Source organism: Ipomoea nil, unplaced genomic scaffold (assembly GCF_001879475.1).
Source record: "Ipomoea nil cultivar Tokyo-kokei standard unplaced genomic scaffold, Asagao_1.1 scaffold2957, whole genome shotgun sequence".
NCBI classification, from domain to species: Eukaryota; Viridiplantae; Streptophyta; class Magnoliopsida; order Solanales; family Convolvulaceae; genus Ipomoea; species Ipomoea nil.
In genome coordinates, this window is record NW_017619385.1 from 3,287,163 (window position 1) to 3,300,000 (window position 12,838).

The window sequence follows — 12,838 nt, forward strand, 5'->3', positions numbered from 1 at the left end:
TATAACAGTTACACAGCAAGGCAGCGTCATATATATATATATATATATATATATATATATATATATATATACACACACGAAAAAATTAATATTATTTGTAGATTTTACTTATTTTTTTTAAATTTTGAATTAATATTAATTTTTGTTAAACTATAAAGTTGGATTGCAAATTCGAGTATTTGTAAGCTTTAGTTTTTTTTTTTTTTTTTTTTTTAACTTTGAATTCCAAAAAAAAAAAAAAAAAAAAAACGCGCGCCCACTAACCCGTGCGGGGCGGGCTAGGGTTACATAATCCTAGCCTGCGGGCTTGGGGGACCGGCCCGCTTTGACAGTACTAGGCAAAGTGCCAATCGTTATGCTATGGACCCGTGTCTAGCATGCATGCTGGACACGGGTAACAGTGCCGTTAGGCACTGTTATCTTCTTCTTCTTTTCTTTTTTTTTTTCTTTTTTTTTTTCTTTTTTAATTTCAGACCGCTTCGTTATAGGAGTATATGTTCATAATTTTATTACTATATGTTCATAATTGTAAGTTCATAATGTCAGAGCTCTATGTTCATAATTCCATAACTGTACATTCATACTTCCATAACTGTACATTCATAATTCCGTAACTGTACATTCATAATTCAATAACTGTAACTTCATAATTTTCAAAGCTCTATGTTTACAATTTTAGAGCTCTATATTCATAATTTTATCACTATATGTTCATATTGTAAGTTCATAATGTCAGAGCTCTGTGTTCATAATTTCATAACTGTACATTCATAATTGCGTAACTGTACATTCATAATTGCATAACTGTACATTCATAATGCAATAACTGTAAAATCATAATTTTCAAAGCTCGATGTTCACAATTTTAGAGCTCTATGTTCATAATTTTATCACTATATGTTTATAATTGTAAGTTCATAATGTCAGAGCTCTGTGTTCATAATTTTATAACTTACATTCATAATTCCATAACTGTACATTAATAATGCCATAACTATACATTCATAATCCCACAACTGTGCATTCATAATGGCACAAACGAATAACGCCGTTAACAGTGTTAACGGCAAGACAAAATCAAAAAAAAAAAAAAAAAATTAACTGAAATGACGCATTTTCCCTGAAAACGACGTCGTTTTGGACTCGTGTCCACAATGCATTGTGAACACGAGTCTACTGCATAATTTGCGGCATAGTGTTGATCAGATTGATTTTTCTACACGAAAAGGGTTCAAACTCCAACCTCTCTTAAGAGACAAGAATGCACGACCACTCATGCCAACCAAGCTGGTTTGAATTAAATCTTATTGATAACATGTTTGCAAGTATCAAACGTCTTAAGTGGTAAGTAATGATACCTGAGAGAGGAGTTTCTTTTTCTCCAACTTTTTTTAATGCTCTTTTAAGCTATCGTGTAGACTGGTATTTCTTAGTCTTGGCATATTAAAACGTTAGGCAAAAGCTGTACTTGATTTGTGTATCTATCACGAGTGGCTTGATTTTGTGCCAATGACTTGTCCATATATGTTGACTTTCATAGTCTAAAGCTTTAAAATTCCCTTTTTGTTTTCTATTTTTAATTGAAAAAATAAGGGACAATTATCTCTTTGACATAATATATGAAAAAGAATGAAGTCCTTGACTTTAGGCCAATGGTTTGATCATATGGGAAGGGTGTAACATTTTTCCATATTTGGATAGGGGTATATTTGATTTGTAGATATTGATGAAGGATGTACTTGTATTAGCATATATATGTTATTAAGTTCAGATATGGGTCGTTATTTTCAAATTAAGATCTCAATTTGAGCATGAATAAAGAGATTTAAGTCCTAATTAAGATCAATCCCAATTTGCAGTTCTCCTCTTCAAATTAAGGTAGGATAGGGAGGAAAACTGCAAATTGAGATTGATCTTAGGGCTTAAATCACTTTATTCATGCTCAAATTGAAATCTTAAGTTGAAAAATGATGAAATTACTCTTAAAATTTTAGATTTCAGAATGTTTTTAACGGAGCGGTGACCGATGTAATGAATTTTGACACTAAAACAATAGTCGTGAATGAAAATTGATACAAAAACAATAGTCGTTGATGAAAATTGATAGGAATTAAACATGTAGATCAAAACTGTCATTTTGCTAATACTCGTGGTTCCGGAATTGGTATTTGTTCAATTGTAATTTATATTTTTATATTGTATAAAAAAAAAAAAGTTAAAACGATAAGATATTCAAATTTTAAATCATGTTATTAAAATTTTACCAAGTACAATTTTTAATGCATTTGATAGGGAATATATAAATAAATATGAAACATCTTATATGATGAATGTATGTTACTAACTGAAAAACTTTAGACACTTAATTTTGTTAGGTTAACTTGTTCCATGGTAGGTCATGATTTTGGCCTGAGCAATTATTGGTTATTTGGTTTCTATAACGGTTTGTATGTTCATTTTTTGTTCGTAGTTACATTGACACAATATATAACAACAAGCGTGCAAGCATGAACATGAAGCACTAGTTTGGCTTATAATTTTCATATAAGTTTTGTGAATATTCATTGGGCTTGGGTAAAAGGCATTAGAGATCTTGAAGTCCCATCAGACGCAAAAACTGTCGTGAAATGGATCATGGAAAACTCTCCCTTGAGAGGACCTATCAATGAACATATTGAGAATATCAAAATGTGGCTAGCCAGAAACTGGAGTGTGTCTTTAAGGAGCATACACAGGGAGCAAAACGAAAGTGTTGATGCCTTGGCAAATATGGCTGTGAATCTCAATGGAAATTGGAAGGATCTTGGTTGATGCCCCCCTGGCATTGAGGAAATTATTGGCAAAGATCGCCTTCGTGTGATGTGGGTCAGCCGCGATGCTAACTAGCTCCTTTCTCGGGTATCCCCTCCCCTCTGATGTAAAAAATATTGAGTATTGGACTAACTTACGGTGGTGTCATCATCGATGAAATGATGGCACATTCTTTTCCCTCAAATGGTTGAATTCTCAATCTCGGTCCGACAGTGCATTTGAAAGGATGTAAATCACAATAATTCAGTGGTTCAATAGACATGATCAAATACCAGTGTGTACAAGAGATTTGCTCACTTTAAACATAATCCCCACACTGCCGATGTTGAATTTCGAACCTTGATTTCTTCCCCAAAATAATGCCTACTAAGTCTGTGAACCGTATGGACATGATGTCACGTTCTTTGTGTGAAGGCATAGGTGTGAGGACCTTAGTCCATACACTCTGCTCAGAGCTGTAACCCGATGCTCTAGCAATAGCATGAGTTACCGAATTAGCGGAGCGTCTAACATAATCGACCTTAACAGATTCAAAATTATTCATAAGCGAAACACAGTCTCCAACAATAACACCTCATACTATATTGTATAGATCAAAGCAACATGGAACGCACAAGGAATATTTTTTGGTGTAACGTCCGAGTCTTTGCACAAGGAATATTAAAAGCATCAGATTTATTTTTATTTAATATTGTTAAAAAATACATATTCAAAAAATTATATTACAATTTCTAATAAATTCAAAAAAGTTGCTCTCTACCTAGGGTTTTCTAGGTCTTCACGTCGGTCCATCGACTTCTTTCTTACGGAGGTTTTCCGGTAGGCCGAGCAAACTGTTTCCGCTGCTTGTATGTATGGCGTCGACGTCGGATGTACCGGGGGTTGCAGGGCTCACCCAAAGGTGGGCAGATATGGTTTTGGAAGAGGAGGCCACGACGTTCATGCCGGCGGTCGAGCCGAGAGAGGAGGATGTGATGCCGGTTGTCGAGGAGGAAAGCTGGGGAGTTGTAGGGCGCTTCTTGACACGGAAGCTAGTCAGGCTTGAGTTCATGAGTCAGGTCATGGCGTCGGTGTGGCAACCGGTGAGTGGAGTTGAGGTAACGGAGGTAGAGCCTGGCCGGTTCTTGTTCGTATTCCACCACGTCACGGACATGGAACGGGTTCTAAGCGAGGGGCCTTGGTCCTTTGATAATAGCACCCTTGTGTGTAAGCAAGTCCCTGAGGGAGTGATGCCGGCGGATATGGTGTTGGACTCGGTGGATTTATGGGTACAGCTGCATGGATTACGAAAAGGTTACTCGTCCGGTCGAATATTGGAACAGATTGGGAACTTCATGGGGAAGTTTGTAAAGAGCGATGATCGTTTTGACAATGCTCCATGGAAGGTGTTTCATCGCATTAGGGTTTCGCTAGCTGTTGATAAGCCCTTGAAAAGACAAATGAATTTTATTAAGCGGGATAAAACAAATTGCTGGGTCACGTTCAAGTACAAACAATTACATACGTACTGCTATTTTTGTGACATGCTAGGGCACTCCTATAAATTCCGCCGTGGTGCGAGAGACTCGAAGATGGCGGTGGATGAGTATTTGTTTGGACCTGAGTTGCGCGCTGGAGGAACTTGTGGCCCTAGGCCGGTGGGGGGCAGTTGGTTGTTACCGCCAGGGTGTTCGGCAGTGGCACAACGTACGCCAGTGCAAACCGAGGATGAGGGGCGGTCGTCGGATGGTGGTAATCGGCCGAATAACGCCGTGGAGGCGGAGTTGGTGGCGGTTGCCAAACGGCGTCGGGAGGAGGTGGGTGATGATGGGATGTTTGTTGGTGGGGATGTTGTTATGGCCGAGCTCTCAAAAAACTTGCAGCAGGCGGGTTCTGGTTCCCAGACCCGCCCGAACCAATGAGTACCCTAAGTTGGAACTGCCGTGGCTTGGGTAATCCACGGACAATTCGTGAAGTTGTGGACATGGTGTCCCGTAAGCAACTCGACTTTGTATTTCTGATGGAGACTAAGGTGGCACGCGATCATGCTGAGCGGATTCGTGTCAAAATCGGTTTTGAAGGACTGTTCTATGTTGATAATAATGGTTTGAGTGGTGGTTTGGCATTGTTTTGGAGGAAGAATAATACGGCACGTTTACTCAGTTACTCAACGAACTATGTTGATGTTGAGGTAAGTATTACTAGTTTTCCATGATGGCATATGACGTGTTATTATGGGTTTCCCGAACGTACGAGATGCACTGAGTCATGGGATCTCTTGAGGACGTTATCTGTCAAATCAAATTTTTCGTGGATTTTTGTGGGGGATTTCAATGATTTGTTATATCAGTATGAGAAGAGATGGGGGAATCCGCATCCGAATAGCCTCCTACGCGGTTTTGAGGACGCTATTGAGGATTGTGGGCTTGCCCAGATGCCTATGGATGGATACCCTATACATGGGAGAAGGGGAAGGGGACAGTTAATTGGCTTGAGGAGAGACTAGACAAGGTCTTAGTAACTGAGGAATGGCGCAACATAGTTGCGAGGGCCAGGGTGTCAAATTTGAGAACCCGAAAATCTGATCATTCGGCTCTCTTTCTGGGAATTCATGAGTCCTTAGGGAGGAATGGGCCTGGTAAGAGGGGATTTCGATTTGAGATGGCATGGTTGTATGATGAGGGGTGTAGGGAGGTGGTCCAGCAGTCGTGGCAGGAAGGACGGGGACAGGGTTTGCAGAGCTGTATTGAATACTGTGGGAATCGGTTAACACGATGGGGTGGAGACCAGTACCACAAATATGGCAAACAGATTAATGACCTAAACAAGAAGCAGCAACGGTTGAGGGGATGTACTGATCCGGCCTCACTTGCAGAGTTTCAGCGCTTAGAGCAGCTTCTAAGTCGCACTGAAGCCCAAGAGGATGCTTACTGGAGGCAGAGAGCTAAGCAGCATTGGCTCAATGAGGCCGCTGCCAATACGAAGTTCTTTCACAGGTATGCTTCTCATCGTAAAAAGAAGAATACTATATCTAGATTAATGAATGATAATGGGGACTGGGTGGAAGGGGAGCCTATGAGAAATATTATTTTTGAATACTTCAATCATATTTTCTACTCTGAAAATCCAGGATCTTGAGAGGGTTTCTTTGAAGGCATTGCCCCGCGGGTAACTCAGGCACAGAATGAAACATTGCTCAGGCCTTTTGAATTAGAGGAGGTTAAAACTTCTTTGTTTGCAATGTTTCCAGACAAGGCTCCGGGGCCGGATGTAATGAATCCGGGCTTCTATCAGCATTTTTGGGATGTGGTAGGGGGTGATGTATCAAGTTTTGTGATAGGCTGCCTTAACTCTCGAAATTTACCTCCTGAATTGAATAGTACAAATGTTGTTTTGATCCCGAAGAAGAATTCCCCTGAGTTGGTCACTGATATGCGTCCTATAGCTCTCAGTAATGTGATTGATAGGATTATGGCAAAAATAATTACTAATAGAATGAAGCCGTTGATGGAAATGATAATATCGGAGTATCAAAGTGCCTTTATCCCTGATAGACTAATCACAGATAATATCTTACTAGCTGCGAAGGTGTGACATTTTTTAAATCAAAAGCAGTGTGGTGCGGTGGGGTGGAGTGCTCTTAAACTAGATATGGCAAAGGCCTATGACCGGATGGAATGATCTTTCCTTAGAAGCATGATGTTGGCATTGGGCTTTGATGAAAGATGGGTGAAGTTGATAATGAAGTGTGTAACTACTGTCTCGTATAACATACTGATAAATGGCCCCCGGAGTGACACCATTGTACCCTCGCGGGGTTTAAGGCAAGGAGACCAATTGTCCCCGTATCTATTTATTATTTGTGCAGAGGGACTTTCCCTACTGTTGCAGCAGGCTCATAATTCAGGTTTGATTCATGGTTGCAGAGTTGCGAGAGGTGTTCCCCCTATCTCTCATTTGCTTTTTGCTGATGATAGTCTTTTATTTTTTAAGGCTAATGTGGAGGAGGCTAATGAGATTAAAAGATGCATATCAGTTTATGAGAGTTTATCTGGGCAGGTAGTTAATTATCACAAGTCAAGTATTTGTTATAGCAGAAATACGAATGACACGGATAAGGAAGCTGTGGCTCAAGTGTTGGGAGTAGGGAGGGCTCCTAATTTTGGCAAGTATTTAGGTCTTCCCTCTTTTGTTGGAAGAAACAAAAAAAGCAGCTTTCTCGTATATTGAGGATACAATACGGCAAAGGATTGGGTCGTGGAACAAGAGATTACTATCACATGCAGGAAAGGAGATTTTGTTGAAAAGTGTGGCACAAGCTATGCCTACCTTTTCAATGAGTGTCTTTCTACTACCAGTATCTGTGTGCACGGCAATTGAAAGGACTATGAATCGTTACTGGTGGGACTCTGGAACTGATAACCGAATACATTGGAAGGCTTGGGATAAGTTATGTGTCCCTAAGAAATATGGGGGTTTGGGTTTCAAGGATTTACGTGCCTTTAACCTAGCAATGTTGGGGAAACAGGCGTGGCGGATGCTTACTAAACCTGAGTCCCTAGTGGCTCGTGTATATAAGACTCGCTATTATGCTAAGGGTTCATTTTTTGATGCACAGATAGGAAATAACCCCAGTTTCTGTTGGCGGAGCATTATAGCAGCTAAGAGTATAATTTGTAGTGGGGTAAGACGCAGAATTGGAAACGTGGAGTTTACACTCATATGGACTCATCCCTGGTTACAGGATGATCACGACCCCATGATACAAACTGAGATGCCAATACAGTTGGAGGATGCCAGAGTGGTGGGATTGATAGATCAACAGACAGGTTCATGGGATCACTCAATTCTAACTGATTTATTCCAACCTAATGATGTGGCAAATATTATAAAAATACTTGTCTCCCCGGAATACGATGATACGTGGTATTGGCATGGAGAGAGGAATTTATTCAGTAAAGTGCGAGTACAGGTTGATAGTTGGAAATTATGAGAGTGGTACCGGGACCTTTACCAAATGGTTGACCCTATGGAAACTCAAAATCCCTCCAAAGTGGAAGATGTTTCTGTGGAGAGCCATTTGTGATATTTTGCCAACTAGTACTAACTTGCTTATAAAGAGGGTAGATCTGGACCCACATTGTGCCATGTGTGGAATATCTCAAGAGGACACTATGCATGCTTTAGTGTTGTGCGAATTTGCGAAGAACATATGGGAACGATCCAACCTTCCAATCCCAAATATTATGACAAATATTTTTCATGTTTGGTTTTGTGAGCTCTCAAATGTTTTAGACTCTGATGGGATTGTATATGCGGCATCAATTCTATACAATATTTGGAGAGCACGGAACGGGGCGGTTTGGAATGCATGTCTACCACACCCATCATCCTTGACCACGGCGGCAACGGTTACCATGCAAGCATGGTTACAAGCACAGCAACCCACTGCCACCCGAACCCAGACGGTACCGACTACGACATCACACCCCGGCCTCCATGCTCCGCGGTCTGCACCGTCTCGAAGGATATGCCGGGTCGATGCGGGATACTTACATGGCACGAGCAAGGCCACGGTTGGGGCTATTCTCCTAGACGTGGATGGGGGATACGTCTCGGCTCTTACTGCGCCTCTCCCGGATTGCTCCTCACCACTAATGGCCGAGGCGCTGGCTTGCAAGGAAGCCTTATCATGGTTAAAGGATCGGGGGGAACAGCACATCGACATATTTACGGATTGTTTGACACTACAACGATATCTTACTACGCCACCTGCTGCGTTTCGCTCTTACGTTGGCTATGCCATTGACAGCTGCAGAGCAGTTGTGTCTTTATTTCAGTCTTGTTCAGTTAGTTATATTACTAGATTAGACAATTATTTAGCTCATGCTTTAGCTACTTCGGCATACCAGCAGCCTGCTACTATGTATTGGGATGTTTACCCACCTGACATTATTTCGGCTTATTTCTAATAAAGTATCATATAATTTTCAAAAAAAAAAATTCAAAAAAGTTCATTTCAGAAAAACAAAATTCAAAAAAGTTCTATTTGAGAACTACAATTTATTTAACAAATAAATATAAATATGACACATAAAATAAAATAAAGAGTTAATTCCACTAGATGTCCTTTTTCTTTGGTGGCAATTTCAAATTTAGTCCTAAACTATCGTTTTTGCTATTTAACATCCCATACTATTATTTTTTAGACATTTTTAGTCCTTCTTGTGACTTTTCTATTTTTAGTAAGGATATTTTTGTCTTTTCATATATTTTTTTGTTTTTTTTGTTTTTTGGGTTTCAACTGGTTTAATTTGTTTAGAACTTTAGGTATGTAACCTCTGATTTTTAGTAATCATATTTTCAACCGGTTTTTAGTAAAGTCCTAAACCAATTAAACCGATTGAAACTCGAAAAATAACAAAAGAAAAATATGAAGAGACAAAAATGTCTTTACTAAAATAAGAAAAGTCATGAAAATTATAAAAATATCTAAAAAAATAATAGTTTGTGATGTTAAATAACAAAAATGATAATCTGATACTAAATTTGAAATTGTTACAAAAAACAAGAAACTTCTGAAATTAATTTTAAAATGAATTAGAAACTGTAATAATACTGCAAAGCGTAATGAGCTATGAAGCCCAAAATTCAGCCTAAGTGCTACGAGAGGGCAAATTATTGTGTATTTGTGTAGACGAATATAAAAAGTACATTTTTAATATATATAAAATATATTATTTGTGTATAGATCTTTGTTATGTTGGTTTAATTATAAAGCATTATCGTTTGATTGTTAGGGACATCAGGAACGTTGTTGTCTGTCATGTCAGTAGGTCAGCGAATCATGTTGCTCACGTGCTTGCGCAGGCGGTTTCATCCTCTGTCCTAGGTGTTTGGGAGTCTTTCCCACCAAATTGTATTTCAGGTTTGCTATGATGAATGAAGTTCTTTGGTTGTCAAAAATATTATTTGTGTATTAAATATACATAATACTTTTTTTTTTTGGGAATTAAATATACATAATACACAATAATATACTTTCGTTAAATATAATGTACATTTTTAATATACTAAAAGTACATTATTTATGTACTGAATATACATTATTTAATAGTATTGTCCACATAGCTGTGTGGACCATATGATAGCGAAGGAAAATGAGATTATTATTATTATTATTATTATTATTATTATTATTATTATTTTGAGACATATATGCGAAAGGTAGAATTGAAAGTAAATCACGAAAAATGTGGTCATGTCACACTTGACACTGCCCAGCAACCAAAGAAAAAAAAAAAAAAAAAAAAAAAAAACAGAAAGAAAAAGAAATGAAAATTACAAAGGGTGGATGGCGAGAAGGACTAATGGGCCCACTTATTCAGCCCAGTTCTAAATATTGGGCCCAGTAAAAAGCAGGCCTTGTCCAATAATAAGCAATCATTATTGCATGGACCATGATCTACATAGTGTGGACGATAAATAAAAAGTATATTTTCAATATATTAAGGGTACATTATTTATGTACATAAGGTACATTTTTTGAAAGTACATTTTTAATATGCTAAGGGTACATTATTTTATATTATGTATCTTTAGTAAAAAATAATAATGTACTTTTAATATATTAAGAATGTACCTTATATTTATGGTTCATACAATTGTGTAGACCATAATTTGCCAATAATAAGGGACAAATTATATCGTGCACCCTAAGAGTATATGTGTATTATGTTAAGAGTTTATGTATATTATGTTAAGAGTGCATGTGTATTATAAGAGTTTATTGTAAGATTATGTGTATTATGTTAAGATTATGTGTATTATGTTAGGAGTTTATGTGTACTCTACTCTACAATGCATTGTGCGCCCTGGTGCACGATATAACAATTGAATTTAGCAATACACAGATGTGTGGACCACGGTCTAAAAACTACATCGTTTTGCTTAATTTTATTTTTTTGCGCGCCCAACTGCAACATACATTTTTATAATTCATAATGTACATTACATGTATAATAGGTAAACGGACTAAAATGCCTTCCATTTTAACACTGAGTAGACGAAAAGCCTAACAGATGACTAAATTGGGTAAGTTTTTAAAAGTCAAGGGACCACATTTGGTGCAATTGAAAGTCGAAATGCAAAATTGAGAATGAGCAATAGTCGAGAGACTATTTTAAGAAAAAACTCTTAAAATAATGTACATTATGTGTTAGAATAATGAAACATATGTGGTAATATAATGTACATTATGTTTTAAAATAATGTACATTATGCTTTAGAATAATGTACATTATGTTTTAGAATAATGTACATTATGAGTTATAAAAATGTATGTCGCTGCTAGGCACGCGAAAAGATAAAATTAAGCAAAACGATGTCGTTTTTTTACCGTGGTCCACACAATAATTATTGGCCTATTTCTTTCCCTAACCACACGTGACAAATTTAAAAGTTTAGAACTAAACCTTACAAAATCACTATACTCGAAAAGGCCCATATAGTATTAACTCTATTTTTAAAATTTGAAAAATACTAAGTTTACAACTAAAATTTGGAGGTTCCACTTCAATTTTTAATTTATTCCTGATAAAATGACGCTTTTGGCCCTGAATTATTTCACTTTTTAAAAATTTGATCCTTGTAAATTGATTTGAACAAACTTAGTCCTTCAATTGTTTATAGTGTGACACATTTAGCCCCTAGAATCATATCATTACAAATTTGGTTAATAAATCTTTTTTTTTTATTGGGCTATATTTGTCAATAACTCTAGTACTCTACACATCAATTATTCTTTCTCTCCCACCATCTCCATCACGTAAACTCTCATTAGCGCTAATAATATTTATCCGCCGATGAAGAATTGGGTACTCCCGAGTTCTCCATGAAATTTGTGCATGTTTTTTGATGTGCATTTCTTAACATGGATGATATATATTTGTATAACTATTGGTGCGACAGCACGGGAAGGCGGGCAACCGCACCTGAACTCGACTATGGGTGAGGTTCAAGTGAGGATAGTATCCCACATGAGGTCGTGTGGACAATTTTAGGCCTTACAATTATGATGATCTACGGCTATGATTGCACAGAGATGAGGAGGAAAAAACGGTTCTTCAATCCCATAAAAAGTGTAATTATGTACACAAGGGGGTAAAAGGGTAGTGATCGTGCTATATGTTCTTCCAAAGGAAACCTCCTTGATTTTAGACCCCTTCGACGATTCCCTTAGCGATTCTCGAACACTACTCCTACATTTACCTTGGTTATTGAAGTTGACTATGTTAGTGTAGAGTCCAGACAAAGAGGCACAATATAGAGAAGAGATTTTAGAGTCCTAGCAGTCGATTTTACCCCCAATCCATGACCGACGAAACTAATCGACGGAGCAAGAGGCGGCGAGAAGACTAGGTACATTTATCACTACTCTTTTTTTTTGGTTGATTCTGAACAATTCACAGTTTATTTGCGGTGGGATTGTGGGAAAATTAGGGTTCTGAATTGTAGAGGTAAAAAACCAAATTAAAAATCTGGCCTGGTATTGCGAGTAAGTTTATACGGTGTTAGGGGGTTATATTCAATCACTACTGGAAATTCTGAAATTTTCGACCACCTGAAAGTGATCTTAAATCAAGTTGAAAGTCTTGTTTCCGACCACTTTTGGTATCCGGAAAAACCTTTGCTGCTATTTCCGACCACTTTTTGCTTTTAATTTGATTTAAGATCACTTTCAGGTGGTCGGAAATTCTATAATTTCCAGTAGTGAATCTACAACCAGGGACACAACATCCAAGTAGGGTTAACATAGAGAGATAGTCCATTTGTGTGGTCTCCTCACTTAAATCTACCATGACCTTTTCCGGTTGGGGAGGACGACAAAAAACGGTGGACAGTATGGAGCATAATTCTTCGTAAGTCAATCCACTGCTTGAGTGCATGACTATATTTATGCTTAAACAGTTGTAGGAATACAGATACATATTCGAATTTCCTAATATTTAAAATTTAAAATATGTTAACGAGGAATGGATTTTGAATA

The 12,838-nt window shown here is 37.7% G+C and overlaps 1 protein-coding gene across 1 annotated transcript; it reads left to right on the forward strand.

The window, feature by feature from the left end:
- Positions 1–5,451: 5,451 nt before the first annotated feature.
- LOC109162734 lies at positions 5,452–5,928 on the forward strand. Its single transcript, XM_019311417.1, has one exon. It carries the CDS (start codon positions 5,452–5,454, stop codon positions 5,926–5,928), a length of 477 nt encoding a protein of 158 aa, XP_019166962.1.
- Positions 5,929–12,838: the final 6,910 nt, after the last annotated feature.

Excerpts from the sequence above, each read along its gene's own strand:
- LOC109162734 (XM_019311417.1), top strand. The coding sequence starts at position 5,452 with ATGGCATGGTTGTATGATGAGGGGTGTAGGGAGGTGGTCCAGCAGTCG.